The 25,381-nt window shown below is 43.2% G+C and overlaps 1 protein-coding gene across 3 annotated transcripts in view; it reads right to left on the bottom strand.

Moving 5' to 3' along the window:
* Positions 1-25,381, bottom strand: part of LOC123764144 (ubiquitin carboxyl-terminal hydrolase 24) — a 167,919-nt gene that overhangs the window by 12,575 nt on the left and 129,963 nt on the right. For all 3 annotated transcript variants that reach the window (XM_069329848.1, XM_069329847.1, XM_069329849.1), the window contains 4 exons: positions 14,677-14,942; positions 10,960-11,125; positions 7,228-7,414; positions 1,828-2,048 (listed from right to left, as the gene is read on the bottom strand). In XM_069329848.1, the coding sequence (XP_069185949.1) occupies positions 1,828-2,048; positions 7,228-7,414; positions 10,960-11,125; positions 14,677-14,942 (840 nt within the window). The remainder of the gene's footprint in view (positions 1-1,827; positions 2,049-7,227; positions 7,415-10,959; positions 11,126-14,676; positions 14,943-25,381) is intronic.

The raw sequence follows: 25,381 nt of genomic DNA, 5'->3' as shown, positions 1-25,381 counted from the left end.
AATATTAATAATATTTAAGCTTAACAGCACTTACAACGACTGTCACCTTATAAAACACCAGCGTTGAAAGTAATGAAACGCCAATTTCTGGGTGAGCCCCAGAGGCTCCTTGAAGCTATCATATACTGATCAGTGCCATAATACTTGGTGCAATCAGTCACAGTCACCTCTCTGATGGGGCAAGAGAACCTGGCCCCATCAGAGAGGTGTAGGGAGTGATGGTCTATGAATACTTTACACTTAAGTTAATCATAATTGCCACCACCAGGAAAGGTACCCAGAAAGATAGGTAAACCAAAACAGACCACTGCATAGTAAAAACCGAGACTACAACTGCAAAACTGGCAAAAGAACTTCCCCCAACAATGAAAACACACTACCAAAATTTTGTGTAACTTGTGCGCACTAGTTTGCTGCACTAATCTCCTCATTTAGGGGAAGGCATACCAAGTCAGCTTCCAAACAAGAGATGCCACACCTATGATGATATTTTTTAAGACATTAGTGCTCTCTAGAGTGGAATACTGTTGCACACTAACAGCCCCATTCAAAGCTGGAGAAATTGCTGACTTGAAGTGCATGCAAAGACCTTTTACTGCTGAATCCTCTCAATAAAACATCAAACTATTGGGACAGCCTAACAATTTTAAATCTGTATTTCCTAGGGTACAGGCAGGAGAGAGACATAATAATTTGCAATTGGAAAATATTAGAAGGACTGGTTCCAATTTGCACACAGAAATAATGCCACATGAGATCAGAAGGTTTGGCAGGATGTGCAAAAAGAGCCCCACTGAAAAGCAGATGTGCAATAAGTATGCTGAGAGAGAACTCTATCAACATCAAAGGCCCAAGAGTTTTCAACACTCTTCCCCTACACATACGAGGCATAACTGGCCAACCTCTTGCAGTGTTCAAAAGAGAACTCGACAAGCACCTTCAGAGGATACATGATCAATCTGGCTCAAGAGTAGCACTATTGAGTGCACAGAGAAGACAACACTGAGCACATGCAGCTCCAAGTGCTCTTAACTTCTGGCCCAAAGTGTTAAGTTAACACTACACCAAAGTGTATTGAAACAGCTTCCAAAGCAAAAACCATCACTTAGCTGAAAGCAAAGCAGCAGAGCCAGAGCAACAAAGCGGCAACCCTACACACTCTTACAATCAGAGTAGAACTTTGGGTGGAGTTGCCGGCTGACCACGGGGCGCCTCCCTCCTCCTCTTCTTTCATGAAAAAAGTGGGGAAGGTGGGGTGAATGAACTGATGTTAGTTTCGGGATACCTTTTTTATCATTTGTTTACATAGTTTGGAGAGTTCTTTGGGTGGTTCTCAAGGTTCTGGTCTCACTGAAGCCAGAAGTGACTTGTTTGGTTTGCCAACTTTCTGGGTGCCTCTCCCAGTGGATGCCATAAATAACTTAATACATAAATACCACGGCTCTCTGCACATCTGTGAGGTTGAGGACCAGGGTCTAGCTCTGGTCCCTGGTAGGCCAATACAACTATACGACTGATGGGATCTAGTTGTATGATGTGCACAGAGTGAACCTTGTGGCTCAGGGACCCAGAAGGAGCTCCCCCCAAGAAAATAAACAGTTTCCTGCAAGAAGTGCCAGACCAACTGGGATGTAGTGAATATGTAGGTCTGCTGGCCACACCAAGCAACAGTCTGTTGGATCAAGCAATCACAAGTCAAGCCTGGCTACCCGCAGGTCAGGTTTGGTGTGTAGAATAACCACCAGAACCTATTGCAGGTAAGATCCACATAAGATGACTGCTTTAAAAAACCAATTCAGATTTTCAAAAACACACCAGCTTACTTACCATCACTGCTGTCAAAAGAGCACTGGTGAATGAAGAATTCATTGTTGCAGCTTCTTTTAATGTCAATGTCAGCTGAGGTATGTTGCCTGTTATTTCTTTGTAAGCCATGACAGCCTCCTTCAACCAGCGAGACTGATCTCCACCGTACAAGACCTGAACCACTTCTCCAGGCATCACTAACTTCTTGGGTTCAATTTTGCTTTTCTGTTCACTTGTTGAATCTGATCATAAAAGATAAAACACAACAAAATTTACATTAGAAAATGTATATAATTAATTAAAATCAGCAGTGGGTACATTTCTAGTAAGCAGGCAATAATATGAACAACTAGAATTCAACTATTATAGTTGTGTTTAAGGGGGTTGAGCTTTGGCTTTTTGGTCCTGCCTCTCAACCGTCAATCAACTGTTGTACAGATTCCTGAGCCTACTGGCTCTTTCAAATCTACATTTGAAACTGTGTATGGAGTTTGCCTCCAACATATTACTGCCTAATGTTCCATTTGTTTACTACTTTGACACTAAAAACTAGAATTTTAGACACTAGAACTTCCTTCTAATGTCTCTATGACCAATGCAACCAATGGGAATGTATTCCAATGCACCAAGTACCAATGCAGCCAATGTCAGGCTCCAGTTGGGCGTGACAGCTGAGTGGACAGCACTTCAGATTCGTAGTCCTGAGGTTCTGGGTTCGATCCCCGATGGAGGCGGAAAAAAATGGGCAGTTTCATTCACCCTGATGCTCCTGTTCACTTAGCAGGAAATAGATTCCTTGCAGTTAGACAGCTGCTACAGGGTGCTTCATGAGGGTGTGTAACAAAAATGAGGTCTGGTCGAGGATCGGGCAGCGGGGACGCTAAGCCCCGAAATCATCTCAAGATAACCTCAAGAGAAGAAGATGGCTCATTTGACTATGCAGTTTCCACCTGTGTCCCCATATACATGTACCACCTGTGTTAAATAAACTGTCTTTATCTATCCTATCACTTCCTCTGAGAATCTTGTATGTGGAGATCATGTCTCTTCTAACTCTTCTTCCTTTCAGCAATGTGAATTTCAGTTCCCATAGTCTCTCCTCACAGCTCATATCCCTCAGCTTGGGTACCAGTCTGGTGGCATATCTTTGAACCTTCTCAAATTTAGACTTGTGCTTAACTAGATGTGGGCTCCACGCTGGAGCTGCGTATTCCAGGATCGGTCTGACATATGTGGTATATACAATACAATACAATACAATACAATTTTATTTAGGTAAGGTACATACATACAATAAATATTTACAAGAATTGTTTGACTTATAGGTAGAGCTAGTACATACAATGCCTAAAGCCACTATTACGCAAAGCGTTTCGGGCATGATAAACTTAAATGACAAGCTTAATACTAATTGAGCATAATGAGTAGAATGAAAACAAGAAATGAAAACATAGATGAAAAAGCAGCACAAATACAATTATGTCGACAAACAGCGCTCTTTAAAGAAAAAAAACAGACATTGGTTGACAATAGAAGGGTAAGGTAGGTTACAGGGAATTTATTAGGTATAGCTTCGCTTTTAACTTAAACTGGTTGAGAGGTACAGTCTTTAACATGGTTGAGAAGGTCATTCCACATTCTGGGCCCCTTGATTTGTAGAGCATTTCTAGTTTGATTAAGTCGTACTCTAGGAATATCAAAACTGTATTTATTTCTGGTGTGATGCTCATGGGTTCTGATACAACCTTCTATGAAGCTTTTGAGATCAGGATTGGCATTATAGTTTAGCGTTTTATATATGTATAATACACATGAGAGAATGTGCAGTGACTTAATGTCTAACATATTCAGAGATTTAAGTAGGGGTACCGAGTGATGTCTGGGGCCAGAATTGGATATTGTCCTAATAGCAGCTTTGTGTTGAGTAATTAGAGGACGTAAGTGATTTTGGGTAGTAGAGCCCCAAGCACAAATACCATAGTTGAGATATGGATAGATAAGGGAGTAATAGAGAGTCACCAGGGCAGGGCGTGGTACATAATATCTGATCTTAGAAAGAATGCCCACAGTTTTTGAAACTTTTTTTGATATATTTAGAATGTGTCCCTGGAAATTCAGCTTGTGGTCAATGAGGATGCCAAGGAATTTGCCATCTAATTTGTTACAAATTTGGGTATTGTTTATTTTGAGATTTATTTGATTAGAGGATTTATTGCCAAACAGAATATAGAAGGTTTTGTCAATGTTAAGGGTGAGTTTGTTGGCAGTTAGCCACAGATGGACTTTATTTAGCTCAGTATTTACTGTGGCATTTAGAGCAAGGGGATCAGGACTGGAGTAAATGAAGGTTGTGTCGTCAGCAAATAGAATTGGTTTGAGGTGTTGAGAGGCATTTGGAAGGTCATTAATGTAGATGAGAAAGAGGAGAGGGCCAAGTATGCTGCCCTGGGGAACACCAATGTTGATGGGTAGGGTGGGAGAAATTGTATTATTCACAGAAACATATTGGAGCCTGTCAGTAAGGTAGGATTTGAGGTATTATGCTGACCAACCTAGCATATACTGCTGATAATATCCTCTTGATGTGGGCTTCAGGAGCTAGGTCTGACATTAGGTCATCTTCGTCAGATCAATTCCTAGGTCTTTCTCTCTCCCAGAGAGAGATTTTTTCATCTCCCAAATGGTGGATGATTTCATCTAATGAAAATAATCTACCTTCTATCAAAAAAAAATTCTAAAAAGATTGAATCCAAATGAAAAAGGATTTCAGTCTTCTGTTCCCAACCCCTATCTTCATTACTCTACTTTGTATCAGCTGAAGCTAAACTCTAGTAGCCATTTGTCAGACCATTCCTTCAGTTTGCCCAGGTCATCTTGTAGCCTCATGCTGTCTTCTCGTCTTAATCCTCCTCATAATTTTAGCATCATCATCAAACATTGACAGGAATGAGTCTATACCCTCTGAAAGGTTATTTACTTATATCAACATGAGGATAAGTCCAAGTACAGAGCCTTGTGGGACTCTGCTAGCGACATCACACCATCCTGAGACCTCATCCCTCACAGTAACACTCTGCTACCTATTACTTATGTACTCCTTTATTCACTGGAGCGCCCTACCAGTTACTCCTGCCTGTTTCTCCAACTTGTGCACCAGCCTCTTATGGGGGTACTGTGTCAAAGGATTTCCAATAGTCCAATAAAATACAATCTGCCCACCCTTCTCTTTCTTGCTTAATTTCTGTTACCTGGTTGTAGAATTCTATTAGACCTGTGAGGCAAGATCTGCCATTCCTGAACCCATGATGGGAGTAAGTCACAAAATCCCTTCTCTCCAGATGTGTTACAGGTATTAAGTTTTCTTCATGATCTTCTCCATCACCTTGCATGGTATACAAGTTAGCGACACTGGTCTGAAGTTCAGTGCCTCTTGTCTATTGTCCTTTTGTATATTGGAACTACAGTATATAGCTGTTTTCCATATTTCTGGTAGGTCTCCTGTTTCCAGTGACTTTTACACCATGGAGAGTGGCAAGCAAAGTGCTTCTGCACACACTTTTAGTATCCATGGAAAGATTCTGTCATATCCAACAGCCTTTTTCACATCCAGATCTAACAGATGCCTCCCAACTTCATCTCTGGTAATTTAGAACCCTTCCAAAGCTTCCTGGTTTGTTGCCACCTATATTTGTTCAAGTACCTCTCCTTGTTCTACTGTGAAGACGACCTAGAATCTCTTATTGAGTTCTTCACACACCTCTCTATCATTATCTGTGTACCTGTCTTCCCCCATTCTCAGTTTCATCACCTGTTCTTTCACTGTTGTTTTCCTCATGAAGGAACAATTTTGGGTTGGTCTTGCCATGTCATTTTCATACTGTGTGTCTGATTCTCCTCTCACACTGAGGTATTCATTCCTGGCCCTCTGGCATTCTATTATTTCTGTAGTTCCTTCATGCCCTTGTATTTGAGTGCCTTGCTTTCTCAGATGTCCGATTAAACCATCTCTTGCTTCTCATTCTTTTCTTTTTGGGCCGGGATAAACTTATTAACTGCCTCCAAACACTTTTGTGAGATGTAATCTATCATGTCTTGTATAGACTTAACTCTTGAGTTCTGTTTCACATGGTATTACTGTTAGGAATTTTCTCATCTCCGTATAGTTTCCTTACAGTATGTCAGTCATTTGCCTTCTGTTTTTTTTTTGAGTAGGAGATTAACCCTAACTCCACCAAATACTCAAATAATAGTATATTGTGTTCACTCATTCCAACAGTGGGCTTCCAACTTCCCTTATGTCCGACTCATTCAGGACCAAATCACATAGAATCTAGCTGATTCTTCCTCTCCTCTCATCCTCGAGGGCCCCTTGACATGTTGGCCTAGGAAATTTCTTGTTGCCATGTTCAATAGTGTAGCTCTGCAGGAATCTGGTCTTCCATTTGGGTCCCCTGTTCTCCCAGTCTTTCTTCCCATGGTTAAAGTCTCTCATGTTTTACAGTCTAGATCTGTTCCTGTAAGAAACAGAAACTGCTTTCTTTATTATATTAACAGTAGCCATGTTGTTTCTATCATATTCCTGTCTTGTGCAATAGGTATGCTGAGGGAGAACTCTATCAACATCAAGGGCCCAAGGCTTTTCAACTCTCTCCCCCTACACATATGGGGCATAACTGGCCCAAATCTCGCAGTGTTCAAGAGAGAACTCGACATACACCTCCAAGGAATACCTGATCAACCAGGCTGTGATTCATACATCAGGCTACGAGCAGCTGCATACAGCAGCCTGGTTGACCAGATGAACAACTGGGAGGCCTGGTCATGGGGCCGTTGATCCCCAGAACCTCCATAAGGTAGCAAGATTGTCTGGGCCTTATGTCATTTTTGGGGCAATATATTACTATTATTATTTCTTTGCCCTCCGATTGCCATGGTGCCTATTATGTAGTCACTGACTCCTTCACAGTTCAGGATGTCCAAAACTCCTGTCTTTTCTTATCAGCAGAGCCACTTCTTCTCCAACTCTTCCTTCCCTCTCTTTTCTTATCACATAGTATTCCTGTGGTTCCAATACAAATGCAATAACATTGCATTTGTTATGTAGTGTCAAAGTTTGTAGGTAAAAGAATATACAGTAAATTATATTAAATTGCCACAAATCTTATGATATATTTAAACTTATGTTACTGCTGTAATAATTTTATATTTGAAAATCATTTTATTTTTTCAGAATATGCAATAGTTTCAAAGTGATTTTCACTTTTTTTCCCCATTGGTAAACTTAGCAAATCTTAAGATCTGTTAGATATAAATTTAAATAATTTGAATGACAGTTTAAGAATTATGATAATCTATCAATCAAGTTACACAACACAGACCAACATCCATTGATAAGTCCATCAAAACCATTAAGTGTTTTACCTGTAGTTTGATGAGGACACATATCACAAGCTATAATCAACGTTGCTATTACAGAATGTAGAGGACCGAAGTCTTGAGCCTGCACTGGAGACCACCGTCGCTTCTCCAAGTCAGACGGTCCCAAGAGAAAACTGAGGAGACTTGAGAAACCACCCAAGTTAAGAATCTGCCTGCACTGAGCACTTCCCTGTAAAAAAAAGAAAAAAAAAGAAAAATGAAAGAAAAATTCTCCATGACCAATATTTTCTTGATAAACAGACCCTTACGGGCCGAATGAGGCCCTGTTACGTTTCAATTGGAAGGAATTCTTCCAGGTTACATTTGCCTCACTTGTATATTTTTAAAACTGCCTTTATGAGACAGAACATGAGAATTATATTTCACCAAAATATACTGGCTGATAATGAACCCTTTGAGTGCAACTATTATAAAAGAATCCACTCTGCCTATGAAAAAGAAAAGTCGAATGTAATGAAATGCCTCTTTTTGGAGGTAGATTGATGATACCTGCTTGATGGGGTTCTGGGAGTTTTTCTACTCCCGAAGCCAGGCCCGAGGCCAGGCTTGACTAGTGAGAGCTTGGTCCAACAGACTGTTGCTTGGAGCAGCTCGCAGGCCCGCATATCCACGACAGCCCAGTTGGTCCGGCTGGTCCAGACCAACCAGCCCAGTTGATTCGGTGGTTTTGTGAAGCTACCCGCTCTAGTTAGCTTCTTACCAATAGTCACACTAGGCCCTTGAGGCACAAAAAGTTTACCTGAGACCAGACGTTAAAACCTGCCCCCTCTTTCCCTCAAATAGTTGGAGAGAGCAGGAAATCAGGGTAGCAGCCCCACCAGATAAGCAGGGTAAGACAAAATAGAAACCTGCAAGGCAAGTCAACAACTCTGGAAACGATCGGCCCAATTGTTAAGCAGGTCACCTAATTCAAACTGCCCACCACTGGGTGATAGCACCAAGAGTTTATGGATCAGTCAATGAGCCACTTCAGTCAAGAGCCACTGAAAAGAAAAAACGGACTCACCTAGAAGGAAAAAAAGAATAGGTCCAGGGAGTCACCTTAAACCCAAAAGAAAGAGGTGTTTCATTACATTCAAAGCAAATTGTAATGATGGAACTCACAACACAGAAATACAAAGAAACAATGGATCCGTTCGTATCTCTCAAAAAAGGAAGTGGATGAAAGAAAAACTGCAAACTCATGGTTCAACAGTGTAAGAAGGAAAAAGAGAAGACAACAAACCAGTGTTGAATGTGTCGTGTGAATCCCCTGCACAGCAGTGGAACTGCGTTTTCCCTTCACCTTCAATGCCTCTAGACCACTGGAAGTCCATCTCTACACCAGCCCAGGTGAGTCATCAGTCCTGCCACCTCTCCGTACCCCCCCCCCCCCGCCAGGGTCTGGCACAGCCTGGTACGACTCAGAGGCAAGCCTGGTGCCTCTGCTAACCGGTAGTTTGCCCCCCACAAACAAGCAGTTAGCGGCCTTCAACTGGCAGTGGTGCAGTTCAACACAAAGGCACCACCAGCCACAAACTAGAAGTTTGTTAGCTGACCAGATGTCCACCTTGCGTTGACACCGGATGAGTCATCACCGCCAGACTATATAAAGGGCGCCACCTCCCTGAAGAGGCTTACGGGCTCACCATAGCCCGTGCTGCTTGGAACTCTTTGTTCCCAGTAGCTGAATCTATAACAACCTGAAGAGGCAGTCTCTCTCTTAGTGCTCTTGGGTCACCTTGGTCCTCTCACCCGTCATCTGCCTTCAGCTTACGCCATGTGTCTGATGCATTGGTGGTATGGTAGCTGTCTTCACTACACCAGTATATCTTCATGCATTATATTCATCTAATTTCTTAGTTATTTTTGTATTAATTTCCATATTATCTTGTTCACCTTTTCATTATATGATAGCCAAGTGTTCTCAGGTGCCATTTTGTTCATTAATATTCCAGTAAATTGTTTTAATTATTTATTTGATGATTTTCATTTGTTTCCACCTGCGACTTACACACTACAAGGCCAATAGCAGCAATTTTTTTTTATCTGTGTAATGGAGAGCCATACCATCTTGGTTCAGTATAGCTGCAATACCACAACCTGTCACAAATGTAATGAAATACCCTGTACCTCTTTCTTTATGAGCCCTGGTGGCTCCCTAGGGCTATCTAGCCAAGATGGCTCCCAACTACTAGGTCACATCATTCGAGGAGTTCTTTTTGGCCTACCGGGGACCAGAGCCAGAACTTGGCCCGCTCACAGAAGTGCAGTGCAGAGAATGGGTGACACTGTCACCCTACTGGAAAAGCATCCATAAAGTTAGCAAATCAATGCATACCACTGTTAAGTTTAAAGAGACTGATGCCTCAAAACTAATAAACTCACTCCCCAATGTAAAGAAAAAATGACTGAATTTCATGAAACTAGTTAGAGATCGTTAGCACCAACTCCTGACCAGCAGGGAGAGGGGGGGGGGGGGGGGTAGAGATCTAGGTCTCTCCCCCACATTCCATGCCAGTTCTGGAGCAAATGTGAAGAAATCACACATACCAACTGACAAACCCAAAAGGGAGAGGGAATCAGGGAACCACCAGGGCTCATCCAGGAAAATGCATTTCATTATATTTAATGCTAGTTTTCTAGGGATGATCCTTGTGGCTCCCTGAGGCTAACTACCCACGGAGAGGAAACTCTAGGGAATCGCCAGGGAGGAGGAGAGACTGCAGGTATTCAAAATGAAGACAAGGCAAATGGATGAAGCAGATGACCCTAGGACACACAGGCATGATTAGAGCCCAGGAACATTAATCAAATACAGTGCCTCCAAGACCCTGCTAGACTGCCAAAACCCTCCAGGCACCCCCACCAGCCCAGAACATGATAGTGAAGACTGCTGCACCTAGGAGGGGTGCCCACAATTTTTTTTTCTAGATGGCATCCGTTTACTGGAGACCTAAGGAAGTGTATGTGCGCCCCACGTAACCCCAGGAATTTTAAATCTTAGGCTAGACCTGAAAGTAATGCTTGTCACTGTGTGCTCCACCTATGAAACGACCCTGGTCACTATATGCAGTTGAAAGGTTAATAAAAAATTCTTTTTTAATAAATTAAAAAAAAATGTATCTGATGAAATTAATTGTTTTACATAATAATGTACATATGATTTTTTTTTTAAATTGAGTCAAAACAAAATAACCTGAACATACCTATATTCAGGTTATTTTTCAGTGTTACCAAATACATAAATTGATGTTGCTAACATGTTATGATTATTAGGGGTACACTAACAACAAAATTGAAACTAAGCAAAATTGCTCTGACTGTTAGGTCAAATTTACCTTGCATACCAGGCCAATTAGTGCTAGTCTGGCTATTAAGTATGAATTACTTATACATAACTTGTATATATCATGTTAAAATATACAAAATATCATAGTTTACCTTAAATATGTAACAAAATTATTACGGAAATTACTGTTAGTTGTGAGTGTGATTATCTGAATGAAACGTGATTTAAAAATTTTGGCACTAGAGCCTGGAGTGACATTTGATAATGCTGCCAACTGATGGCAGCATTTACTTGGTCTAGGGGTTTGTTTAATATTACAATACAGTAGTTTTAAAAGTGCATGAAGGAGATTGATAATGGCATTTTTATGCCTTTTTTCTCAAGTCAACCACTATTGCCTAGTGCAATTAAAGAATTAATCAAATTATGTCTCAACAACTTACCTGCTGGCAATAGCAGTACAATAATGAAAAATATTGGTAGGAAGTTTTGACAGCTGCAGGCACATCAGAAACCATCAGAGAGATGAGGTATTTCATTATACTCTGCACACTATCAACACAATTACAATGATCATACTCTGCCTTGAAGATAGAACCTAATAGGTTGCTGTGGAAAACAAAAAAAATATTAAGTAGAAGGCTTGATGGTGTAAGGGTGGGTAATAACATCTATGCCATTCATAAAATAACCAGGCAATTACCTATTTAACTAATTCTAGCATACATCACAGATTAAACAATAAAGGTATCTACTGGGCTTAACAGTGGTTCACATAAACAGATTTACTGGAGAGGCACTGATTAAGGACCCACTCTAGACATTTTGTCTCCCTCACAGCCAGGAGGGATGCAGCCAATTTCTTTTTCAAGATGGCGTCTGTTTACCGACATCCTGAGGAACAGGATGCGAGGTCTGTGTACCCACGGGAATTTTGAATCTTATGATATGCTCTCGGAAATTCCGATACCCTTTACTAATCTTTAGCATAAGATGCAAGTGAAAAGTTGCTGTTTTTATGTAAATAAATACTGTATTAAATAAACACATAATAAAATACTTTAGTTAACCCATACTAAGAATTGTGTACGTGGCAAATTTGTACTAGAAAATGAGAATTACATTGCCACGTCACCAAAATTAACTCTGCCCACAAATAATATTTATAAATTAATTTTTAAAGCAACAGTCTGTGGACTGTAATCATCATAAAAGCATTTTCCAGGACCGAACTTAATTACCTTTACTAAAATGAAATTTAACAGAACCCTCTTTCCACTTCTCGATATAAAGTGCACGATAAGGTGACACCCGAGGAGGGAGCAGAGAGAAGCCGTATTAAAAAAGGAACTGATTTAAAAGTGTCCACTGTCATCCCAAGTATTAATTTCATTAATTTCACTCTGTCACCCCTACAAGTTATTCTCATGGAGTTGAGCAGCTCAGATTGACACCATCGGTTCCTGAGACGTCAATATTTCTGTTCAGTATTGAAGTGTTAGAGCTCTTTCATTTATTTATGTACTGTAGCAGTTATAATGTATGCCCAATAATGCACAAGAGTTAGCAAATTTAATATCATCCAACAGGTTATATTATTTGAATTATTCATATAAATTGAATACATTATTGTAGTAGAATTTATGGTGTAACTTGTTGGCAGGTAAATTGAGATGGGTGGAAGTTACTAATGTGGAGCATCGTCTAGTGAAACAAGACCCCGTGACTGATTCTTGTCTAGTCCTGCACCTCAACGACGCCATGATCCACATGACTGAATAGAGTCCAGCTTGGCTACGCAGAACTTCTACTACAATGACAGCTAAGCTGTGATATGTTTCAAATAATAACCATAACAATTAGTAGATAAAAATCATATGACTTTTACAATAATTAATCTAACCAATAATAATAGTTCATGGATTAATTTTTGTGTAGTTGAAATTATAAACCCCCAAAATTGTGTGAAGTGGAAGTTTATCAGTGAAGATAAATGATAAAATATACAGTCCGTTTAGAAACAACAATTAAATAATAATTAATAAATTTACAGTCTAAATAAATACAAATATATTATTCACTGGTAAACTTCACAAATATTAACAAATGTCATATGTAGGGCAGCGCACCCACCTTCCCCATGATGTCATGGTCGGTGCAGTACAATAGTTAAGGATAATGTAATTTATGCCTACTAAGAATCAATGTATCAATGAAAGTATGTATCAGAACAGAAGAATTAAAGAAACTGCAGAAGGCCTATTGGCCCATAAGTGGCAGCTCCTATTTATATCCATCCAAACAAACCACATGTCTAGTCTACGCTTGAAACATTCAAGTAATCCCACATCTATTATGCTACCCAGTCTGTTCCACAAATCAATATCCCTATTTCCAAACCAATATTTACCCATGATTCTCCTAAAACTGTACTTTTTCATTTATTCACTTTATATATATATATATATATATATATATGTCGTACCTAGTAGCCAGAACGCACTTCTCAGCCTACTATGCAAGGCCCAATTTGCCTAATAAGCCAAGTTTTCATGAATTAATTGTTTTTCGACTACCTAACCTACCTAACCTAACCTAACTTTTTCGGCTACCTAACCTAACCTAACCTAACGTATAGAGATAGGTTAGGTTAGGTTAGGTAGGGTTGGTAAGGTTCGGTCATATATCTACGTTAATTTTAACTCCAATAAAAAAATATTGACCTCATACATAATGAAATGGGTAGCTTTATCATTTCATAAGAAAAAAATTAGAGAAAATATATTAATTCAGGAAAACTTAGCTTATTAGGCAAATTGGGCCTTGCATAGTAGGCCGAGTACGACGTTCTGGCTACTAGGTACAACATATTATTTATATATATATATATATATATATATATATATATATATATATATATATATATATATATATATATATATATATATATATATATATATATATATATATATATATATATATATATATATATATATATATATATATATATATATATATATATATATATATATATATATATATATATATATATATATATATATATATATATATATATATATATATATATATATATATATATATATATATATATATATATATATATATATATATATATATATATATATATATATATATATATATATATATATATATATATGTCGTACCTAATAGCCAGAACGCACTTCTCAGCCTACTATTCAAGGCCCGATTTGCCTAATAAGCCAAGTTTTCATGAATTAATGTTTTTTCGTCTACCAAACCTACCTAACCTAACCTAACCTAGCTTTTTTTGGCTACCTAACCTAACCTTACCTATAAATATAGGTTAGGTTAGGTTAGGTAGGGTTGGTTAGGTTCGGTCATATATCTACGTTAATTTTAACTCCAATAAAAAAAAATTGACCTCATACATAGAGAAAAGGGTTGCTTTATCATTTCATAAGAAAAAAATTATAGTAAATATATTAATTCAGGAAAACTTGGCTTATTAGGCAAATCGGGCCTTGAATAGTAGGCTGAGAAGTGAGTTCTGGCTACTAGGTACGACATATATATATATATATATATATATATATATATATATATATATATATATATATATATATATATATATATATATATATATATATATATATATATATATATATATATATATATACACACACTGTATATACAAATGAATGAAGGAAATCTAAGTATGTATGAGTGGGTGAATGAGTGTTAAACACCCCACTCACAAATCTGAAAACATGAGAAAGTGACAACTTAATAATGGTTCAGGACACCCAACTCATTGGTAATTTGTTTGCTGGATGTCTAATTTACCAGTCATGTTATTATAAACTTATTTTCTACAATGAATGCCTTAGATAGTCCAATAAGCCTTTTGAAGTTCCTTTAATAATGTGTTCAAATGATGATTTATTGGCATAATACAAAGTACTTCATTACAGCCATATAATTGTGAAAAAAATATGGACACAAGTACTTGGAAATATTTAAATATGGATGCCTACACTATGTGCTAGAAATAGTTAATCAGACTAAATTATACTCAAATATAACAAAGTTTTAATGTCATTAAAAGAAGTACTGTATCTATGTGAGATCCCAATAATTCATATACGCTGTATATTAACCTGAACTGTCCTCGGATCATTTTGTTAGGGCACTCGAGCAAAAGTGGCGCAATGTGCATTCCTCCGTCTTCACTTGAAAAGTAATTGACAGCCCAGCTGCAAGCTTCTCGAGACTGCTGTACTAGAGTGTTGAGCAAGTGCATCCATTGATTGATCACAAATTCTTCCTTATCTTTTGTTCGCAGGTATGTGTTCAGTAAAAAGTTCAGTCCCAAATATACAGCTTTTACACACAGAGCATCATTGTTACTGTTCTGGCTATTTTCCTGTGAAGAAACTGACAGGTTAAGATAAAAAAAACCAGCGTTGAATGTAATGAAACGCCATTTTCTGGGTGAGCCCCGGAGGCTCCCTGGAGCTTATCGGGCTAATGTGTGTTATGTTAGACCGGGACATTAGCTAAGGAGTTCAGACCTACCAGGGACCAGCGCCAGAACCTGGCCCCTTCAGAGAGGTTTCAGGGAGCAATGGCCCTGGAAAACCCCATATGGTTGGGGGTTTTCCTTATCTGCCATCGACCGGGGTTAGGCACCCAGAAAGGTAGGCGTAACAAAACAAACCCCACATGGTAAGAAACTACAACAAAAACCGAACAGAGAGGTAGAAAACTCCCTACAATCCCAAGGAAACAAGCAAACAAGCAAACATCACACTTTACTGCCGCGCCGATCGTCCGCGCAGCCCTCCCCACCCCGGGAGGGGGAGGGGGGAGCCCCGGACCTACCGCGCCGGCTGCCAAGCTCCAGTTCGGAAGCTAAGCCTCAACCAACGCGAAAAAACCGCCGACCGGTGGGAGGGAGGGTTTCCAGGGAGCCTCCGGGGCTCACCCAGAAAATGGCGTTTCATTACATTCAACGCTGGTTTTCTGTGGGGAGCCCCTACGGCTCCCTGGAGCTTCATACCCAAAGAGAAGGAAAAGAAAGGGCTAACCCGGGAGGCGGCCGCCACAAACTCTGCAACGCAAAGCCAAGACAACCGGTCGCAAACCTGCGACTCAAGGCAACAAGAACGCCCAAGAACAGACGCACACATGGATGGGCGGCCAAAAACCTGTGCGACCCACAATTCCCCGCGCCCGAAATGAGCCCGAGACGTCACCAACACAGCAGCAATTGCTGTAAACGTCTGAACAGCACGGGCGCAAAGACAGACCGCAGTAAGAAGGAAAACACTGCGGACGACCCGGGAGACCCGAGCCCTGAAAACAGGGAACGAAGGAACCGGATCAACCACAGCGCATCCCCAGGCACGGTACGCCGGCAACAGCAAAAAGCACAACTGGACAACACAGGACGCACCCCCCGGCCAAACCAAACAAGTACCAATACCCCAAGAACCCCTCCGGAAAGCAGCCGTCTCGACCGTCGCCAGGACAGAGAAAGGCTGCACACCAACAAAGCTACCACCCGTACCAAAGAGGAGGAAACTGAAACCGAAGGGGCTACCACAAACTGAGGGGAAGAGAAGAAGGCACCCTGAACAAGGACCAGGATGGCTCAGGCGACTCATGAGCAGGCCGGAGGGGAAACAAAACGCGAGAAGACGTAATAAACGTCATACAGTCTCCAAGACGAAGCTCGCAGGTGGGACACCGTCAACAAAGCCACCTGAACACCATAGAGATGGCGATACCTGCGTCAAAATACCAGACGCGAAGAGCCAAAGAGAAGGCCGAACCAGTCACGGACAGGACCGATTCGGCCTGCTGAAAGAGGCGAAGCCTCAGGAAAAACGCCCCGGGTACGGACACCTATCAAGCAGCGTCTGAAAAGAAGGCCGGGCCGGCCACAGTGGAACCATAAGGACTGTTCTCGTGGGAATGGGCTGCAACTGAGCCAGAACCCGAAGCAACAGCTGGACCGGGAGAAGAGGTACAGGTACCCCCCACCTCGACCAGGCCTGCCGAAAGCCTCCACCGTGAAGTCCTCGCAGGTGGGAAGGGCGCCACAAAACGGGCGACGCCTAGACCACGCCGACCCGAAGACGTCCATGGCCAGGAGTCCATAAGCCCAACAGAGCCAACAAAACGAATCGGCGACGACTGGCCAACCCACGAAGAGGAATGAACCGAGACAGCTGTCCACCAGGACGCAGGACACACCCCGGACACGAACCACACGGTTAACCAAACCCCCTGTGGTTCCGGCAAGAACCACCAGAGAACAGTCCAAACAGAGCTGAACGGTAGAGTACCTTGTGACCCAAACCCTCCGAAGCGCAAACCAGACAGCCATGAACACCTGAACCGGGCTGTGAGCCCGACGGACAGACAGACTCCATCAACCTCGGCCGACCTGGTGAGCACTGGTCACAAAGCCCCAGCCGAGAGACGACCCGTCCGTGAACACATCGAGCGAAGGCTCGGGGAGCCGCCAAGGCACGGAACCCCGAAAACCCCAAAGAGGAAGCTGGTGACGCAGCACCAACACCAGATCCCCAGAGGAACCCAAGGAATGCAAGAGGCGGAAGTGGAGTCTCCGTAGGAACCAACCGACGCCGGAGCCAAACCCGACTCCGCGGGCAGACAAGCACGCCGAAGTGCAAACTCCCGCACAACCGCCCAAGCAACCGCTGAGCAACCCGGGACCCCCTCCTGAACAGCCAAAGGCGGGACCACAGCCACAGTAACACTTCTGGAGGGAAGACAATGAGGGGCCCAAGAGCCTGAAACAAGGCCCAGGTCCGAACCCGGGACGGAAACAGAAGGTAAAACCTCCAGATCACCAGGAAACCAAACCCAGCGATCTGGAAAGAACCATCCCCTGGCGAGCAGACAAGCGGACTGACTGGGAGCCCACTCCAGCCAGTCGTCGAGGTAGGCCAGACACCGAATCTCAGACGCAGACAGGGCACTAAGATCCGGTAAAGATGCAAAGAGTATACAAAGTGCCCTTCACAAAATAGGGAATGCAATAAAAACAGCAAACCTGAAGCCCCAACACCAAAGCATTGTATGACAATCATATGAAGACATTATGACATATGACAATCATTATATGACAATATGACAATTATAATCAAAGCATTATATGACAAAGAGTGCTGGGAAGACGGGACACCACGAGAGTAGCACTCATCCTGTAACTACACTTAGGTAAGTACACATAGGTAATTACCAACCGTGCTAGCCCCAGAAAAACTGGAGAGGAACGTGCCAAGAAGTGACCTGGAGGTCCAGGTCCACCATCCATGCACCTGGCCCTAACAGAATCCGAACAGGAGACAACAGTCCTCCGAGCAGGGCAGAGGATCCAGGGCGCAGACGGTAGTAGTCCAGAAGAACTGCAGACTGGAAAAGCTCATGACTGCAAAGAGCAGACGGGAAGCCCAGAAGGATGGGGCGGATCGACCACGCCCCACGCACCCACGAAGAGGAAATGACGAAGCGCAGGGAAGAAGCCCACCCCGCCAGCTCTGAACCCCCCCCAAGGGGGAGAAGCCGTCCTCCGACGCCAGCAGAGGCCGGAAGACAACCCAAAGCGCCCACCAACAGCGGGACCAAGTGAGAGGCAACAGAGCAAGCTGCTCCCCCAGCGCCCAGTCAACAGAGAAGGGAACAGAACCCTTCAGAAAGAAAAAGTACACTACCGAAGTCATGAGGAGAGACTACGGGAATGAAACCACACTTCGCTGGAAGAGGAAGTGAGGGGAGACCTGATCACCACATACAAGATACCCAAGGGAATCGACAGGGTTGAGAAGGACAGGATATGTAACACAAGGGGCACACGCACTAGGGGACACAGGTGGAAACTGAGTACCCAAAAGAGCCACAGATAGAATTAGTTTTTTTTTTTTTTTTTTTTTTTTTTTTGAGTGTCAGAACGGGAACGGGAAAGCACTAAGAAGTAATGTGGCGACTCCTCACACAAGTAACGAGGCTGACCCCCATACAATGTCACATGTAGACATGACAGAGCCCAAGAGGCACAGGAACCGATACACCTGTTGACGGACGGTTGAGAGGCAGGACCAAGGAGCCAGAGCCCAACCCCCACAAGCACAACTAGGTGAGGACACATATTGTAAAAGCACAAGCCGCCGACTAGTGGCAAAGAGCACTACGCCGGCCAGGCAAAGAAGGCACAAAACTGCATCAAAAGGCCCACCTCGACAGCAAAACCACAAAGGCCCAGCACAACCACAACATGTGCCAAGACCCAAAAAGCTCAGTCTGCAAGCCAGGAAGACCCCGGAACCCCAAAAGGCAGAACCGGGTCACACGAGGAAACAAAGTCCCCTGAACCCACAAAAGGGGGCCCAAGAGGAAGAAACCTCCAGAACGAAACCAAGGAACCCAAAGGAACCCAGAATCGAACCAGGGGGAGCCCAAACCACCACATTTGCCGGCGGAGAACACCACTAAAAGGCAAAGCACAGACCCCAGCAGAACGCCCTGGGAAAACGGTCCCAACAGACCGAAAACCGAGGGGCAAGGTGTGGGAGCAAGCATACCAGCCAGGGGCACTGAGCCTAAACCCAGAGGCTCAGACCCAAAATCAACACCCAAACGTTCCCAGAGGAACAGGCAACAGCAAGAAAACACCAGAAAAACAAAGAAACGACAACAGGAGAACAAAAACCCTGCAAATTTTTTGAAAACTCACCAGAGACGCTCGCTCGCACACCCAGACGCATGTAAACAAACCGCAACGCCGCCCTGGTGGCCACGCCGGGAAACCGGCAGACGAAAATGGCCGCCAGCAGGGGCTGTGACTGACGCTTAATACACAAAAACACGCCAGCAAATGTGGGAAGCTAGCAGACTGGAAGGGCGAAAAACGACGCCCAAAAGCAGAAAAACCCCTGAAGGGGCAAAACCGCCCCAGAACTGCTAGTAGGCATCCCCCACAGCCCCGGGAACCAACAACAGAGGCCCCGGGGCAGAGCCGTCCTCCAAGCCCTCCGCCCTGAAAGAAAAGCAAGAGCCCATGGGAAAGGCAACAAGAAAGGGCCGCTGGTAAGACCCAGAAGCCTTGGCAGGAGGCACAGGCTCAAACCTCCGTCCCCAACCCGAACGGGGCATCCCCCGAAAACCGCCCGAGTCTCTGCCGCAACTGAACCCCGCCCCGACCCAGAAACACGCAGACGGTCCGGAGCCGGGAACACGGAGAGAAAGGGGCGAGCAGCACCTAACCAAACGGGGCGGCCACGGGGCATTCGAGTGGGAAACCAACCTAGCATGTTGCAGCAACCTAACCTAGCTTGCAACACGGATGCCGCCTGTACTCTGAACAGAAATAACATCAGGAGAGTACTGGAGAACAAGCAGAGAATCACTCGCAAGACTCCGGGTCAAGGTGTCAGTGACCCAACAGGCAGCATGACGGAGGTAAAAATGGCAACTGTCACCCGGAGACAAGGGAACAGCAACCAACGATCCCGTACAAGACGGGTTGGAACCCGGAAGACACATTCAATGGTCCCCCGAGCCCAGACAGGGGTTTCCAGGGCCCGTAGGGTAACAACTACGGGAAGCCCGGGCAAGGTGTTGCTAACCGGTTAAGAAACCCAAACATAACAAGAGGGTAGATGATAGCACTGAAAACCCCCGAGACGTGTACAAGCACGGGGGCCTAGCAGAGGGCCGCCAAACACTACCAGTGGAACTATAACCACCTTAGGCAGACCCCCACCAGGCAAGAAAATGAAAAACAAAAGAAAAACCCCGCAAAAGTACACCGTCTCCAGAGGCAACAGAAACCGGCCGCCGCTTAGGTGGCAGGCTGCGCAACACCTTGACGCCCTAACCAGCACAATACCAATCCCTACCCAGGGCCAAACAAGGGCCCCAAGCCCCAGCTGGCCCCAAGGGCGAGGCAAATGCCGAGCAGCAAGAACCTCTACGGGAATGGTTCCCGAACGCCCCAGGGAAGATAACCCTGTAACGCAAGGGCAGTACTCACAGGGCGCTTAGGGAAGTCAGCCACTAAGCACATGCAGCCCCGGCACTGATGAAGTACTCCTGGCCACCGCACACCACAACACACGGCAGTGAACGCCACACAAGGCAAACACCGCCTAGGAAACTGAGGCCAGAGAAGCGTCAATCCCGGTTGACATTAGCGAACGAACTGAAGCTTGGCAGCCGGCGCGGTAGGTCCGGGGCTCCCCCCTCCCCCTCCCGGGGTGGGGAGGGCTGCGCGGACGATCGGCGCGGCAGTAAAGTGTGATGTTTGCTTGTTTGCTTGTTTCCTTGGGATTGTAGGGAGTTTTCTACCTCTCTGTTCGGTTTTTGTTGTAGTTTCTTACCATGTGGGGTTTGTTTTGTTACGCCTACCTTTCTGGGTGCCTAACCCCGGTCGATGGCAGATAAGGAAAACCCCCAACCATATGGGGTTTTCCAGGGCCATTGCTCCCTGAAACCTCTCTGAAGGGGCCAGGTTCTGGCGCTGGTCCCTGGTAGGTCTGAACTCCTTAGCTAATGTCCCGGTCTAACATAACACACATTAGCCCAATAAGCTCCAGGGAGCCGTAGGGGCTCCCCACAAAGAACATACATTATAACAATGCAGGTATTAAATACAGTACTCTACAGTACCAAAAGAATAGGGGTGGTAGGAGAAGAAAATATCAAAGGGTTCATCCACAAGGTCTTCTCTGAGTACTCTTTACTTTCTTCTCCGAGGCTATGGGTCCCTACACTTGAACCAAAGGGGGTACCCCTTCTAGGTACTGTACAGTATATTTAAATTAGAAAAACTGTACTTTGACAAGTCATTATACAGTACTAATGTATATTTATACAAATATTTTTAACCTTTATTCTTCAGAATGAGATAACCACTAATATAAGTAATCATTTAATTTTAGCAGTTAATAATTCTAATAACTGGTAATAAATCAATTCTGCAGTAAAAAAATTACCAAGCAACATTACACACAGGTAAAAAAAAGATAAGATATATTTATAAGGTAAGTGCTGATCTTTATATTTATTTATTTATATATATGTCATACCTAGCAGCCAGAATGCACTTCTCAGCCTACTATGCAAGGCCTGATTAGCCTGATATATATATATATATATATATATATATATATATATATATATATATGTCGTACCTAGTAGCCAGAACGCACTTCTCAGCCTACTATGCAAGGCCCAATTTGCCTAATAAGCCAAGTTTTACTGAATTAATATACTTTCTCTAATTTTTTTCTTATGAAATGATAAAGCTACCCATTTCATTATGTAGGAGGTCAATATTTTTTTATTGGAGTTAAAATTAATGTAGTTGTATGACCGAACCTAACCAACCCTACCTAACCTAACCTAACCTATCTTTATAGGTTAGGTTAGGTTAGGTAGCCGAAAAAGCTAGGTTAGGTTAGGTTAGGTAGGTTAGGTAGTCGAAAAACAATTAATTCATGAAAACTTGGCTTATTAGGCAAATCGGGCCTTGCATAGTAGGCGGAGAAGTGTGTTCTGGCTACTAGGTACGACATATATATATATATATATATATATATATATATATATATATATATATATATATATATGTTGTACTTAGTAGCCAGAATGCAGTACTTAGCCTACTATGCAAGGCCCATTTTGCCTAATAAGCCAAGATTTCCTGAATTTATATATTTTTCTAATTTTTTTCTTATGAAATGATAAAGCTATCCATTTCATTATGTACGAGTTCAATTTTTTTAAATTTGAGTTAAAACTAACATAGATTTATGACCGAACCTAACCAACCCTACCTAACCTAACCTATCTTAAAATAATCTAAACTAACAAAACTAAGTCAATAATTTATGTTCTTAATATAATATAATAATAATAATTTAAATAAACTAAATGGAAACATTTTATTAAAAATAAAGAAAATCACTCGGCCTATTAGGCAAATCGGGCCTTGCATAGTAGGCCGAGAAGTGCGTTCTGGCTACTAGGTGCGACATTATATTATATTATATATATATAATATATATATATATATATATATATATATATATATATATATATATATATATATATAATATATATATATATATATATATATATAAATAAAACTAACTGCATTGAATGTAATGAAATGCCAATTTCTGGGTGAGCCCCAGAAGGTTTCTGAAGCTATCACACTGATTAAGTGCTATACTACTAGTAATCATCAGTTGCGGAATTCTATCTATCATCAGTCATCAGAGAGGCACAGGGAGTGATGATCTATGAACACTTTACATTTAAGGTTTATCATCTTTGCCACCATCCAAGGAAAGGCATCCGGAAATATAAGCGAATCAAAACAAACTACTGCATGGTTAAAACAAAGCTGCAGCCTCAAAATTTCCAAAAGAATCTCCCCCACAATGAAAACAAACCACCAAAACTTGATCAAACCTGTTCCCTGCTAGTTTGCCCCCACTTTTCCCCCTCACCTGTGGAAGGAGGGAGCCAGCCCAGGTCAGCCAAGTCACACACAGACCAGTTCTATAATGATGAATCCTGCTGATGACCTAGGGAAAGGGAGGGTCTCAGGGAGCCTCTGGGGCTCACCCAGAAACTGGTGTTCTATTACAGTCAACACTGGTTATCTATGGGGAGCCTCATTGGCTTCCTGAAGCTAACTAACCATAGAGAAGGCAAAAAAAAAAAAAAACAGTGTTGAATGTAATCAACTCGTGTGGCTCTGCCAAAGCCACACGAGAAGTGACAGTACTCAGCAAAGGATGCCGAATGAGGAACAGCCAGGAAAGAAAGGACAAAACGACCCACTCAGAGATAGAAGAACAATGACGAAGGGAAAGAAAACCTGACATAGGGTTAGACCACACTTAAAGACCTCCAAGAAACCTCATACTGTCACCGAGGAGAAGACCACAGGTGGGACACCATGAAACCAGCCACCTGGTCATCACAGAAATGGCAATAAACCTGCATCAATAAATCCAGACGTAGAAAATGGAGAGAAGATCGAACCAGCGAGGTACGTCAATCCCGTGACTTTCTTAAAAAGAGGCGAAACTGCAGAAAAATGCCCTGGTTCAGACATTGAGCAAGCAGCACCTGAAACAAAGGCTGGGGCTGGCCATCAAGCAGTCAGAAGAATTACTCACCCCTTGTAAGACTTCGACCTTGCCAGCACTCGGACTGCCAGAAAGCAGTAAATGCACCCCGACTGTGACCAGTCCAGCCAAAAAACATCTACTGCGAGGCCTGGCAGTTAGGGAACATCACCACATAAAGATGATGATGCCAAAATCCCACTGACATCAAGAGGTTGATGTCTGGGCACATATATGTCCAGCCAAGACAGATGAAGGAATTGGCATCGACTGTCCAGTTCATGGAAGAGGAAGGAAGCAGGACAAACCATTGGCCAGGACGCCGGGCATGCCCTGAACGCGAACTGCACGGCACAGAGACGCAACCCTGAGAACTCAGCAGAAGCCACCCAGACCGACCATCCTCAAAGATCCATGGACTGAACCTCCCCCTACCCTGGTTGAGACAATGAACCATGGGGAACAGTCCGAATGGAACCGAATCACCAAGCCTGGAGGAGTCCAAACTCCCACAGCTCCTACTACACAACTGCAAACTCCCACAGCTCCTACTACACAGCTGCAATCTCCCACACTGTGCCATGTACCTGACGAAGGGGAGGCCCCTTCAGGAGGCCCACAAAGCCATAACCAATGGCTGAGGCATCTGTAAGGATAACGAGAGAAGGAGGGGAAAGGCCATGGCACCAAAACCCAAAGTGTAAGCTGACGATACAGCAACCAGCGAAGGGACACTGGAAGAAGCACCCAGCAATTGCTGGAGTGGCAAAAAGAGCTGCCCCCAAAGGAACCAGAACAGCTACTAAAATCAAACCAATCCCAACAGGTAAACTAGAACAACAAAGTTCAGATTCCCGTATAGCAGGTCAAGCAACTGCCAAAGCACCCAGGTCCAGCAAGGGGGTTGAAACACGCACACCTGAGACTAGCCTAATAAGACAAAAGGCAGAACCCCTGAGTAAAAACAGACAAAATGCCAATAAAAACAAGAAAACAAAGCCCTCAAGCCCAACTGCAGTGAATGAGCAGCCTGGGAGAAACATCGGCGCGCCTTGTAGTAGCTAAATAACTGGTTCTGCAGACCGCAGTGTGTTCCATGAACCAGTCAAAAACACTCCCAACCCAAGGAAAGACAGAAAATCACAGACCACCGGCTTATCTTGAGGTCGAGGACCACCACAAGTGAGGAAGCTCCCTTCAGGGAATGTTGCCTGATAACCCTGACTGAGCAAGGGTAGTACCTACAGTGCACAGGGAATAAAACCCTGAGCACAGCTCCAATACACTAAACTCCTGGCTCTCACACACACCTCCATCTAATAATACAGCCTCAAGGGTGGAAACACCAAAGAAAATGGGAAATCGAAGCCAGAGCGAAATGATCAGCAGGCACAGACATCAGTATAGAACTGACCTGTGCGCTGCCCAGTTGACACGGGCCTGCTCCTTCCTACCCCCCCAGGAAAGGAGCAGGAAGTCAGGGCAAAGTAGCTTGGCTGGGCTGGGCTGGTTTAAAAAAGTTTTGATGATTTGTATTCATTGTTGCGAGGAGTTCTTTTGGTAATTTTGAGGCTACAGTTTCACCTTAACCATGCCATAGTCTGTTTTTATTTGCATATTTTTCTGGGTGCCTTTCCTTGGATGGTGGCAAAGATGATTTGAAGCTGAACTTTAGATATAAAATGTTCAT

Source organism: Procambarus clarkii, chromosome 23 (assembly GCF_040958095.1).
Source record: "Procambarus clarkii isolate CNS0578487 chromosome 23, FALCON_Pclarkii_2.0, whole genome shotgun sequence".
Lineage (NCBI taxonomy): Eukaryota > Metazoa > Arthropoda > Malacostraca > Decapoda > Cambaridae > Procambarus > Procambarus clarkii.
Note: the sequence above shows the minus strand (reverse complement) of the source record. Positions and strands in the feature narration are given on the sequence as shown.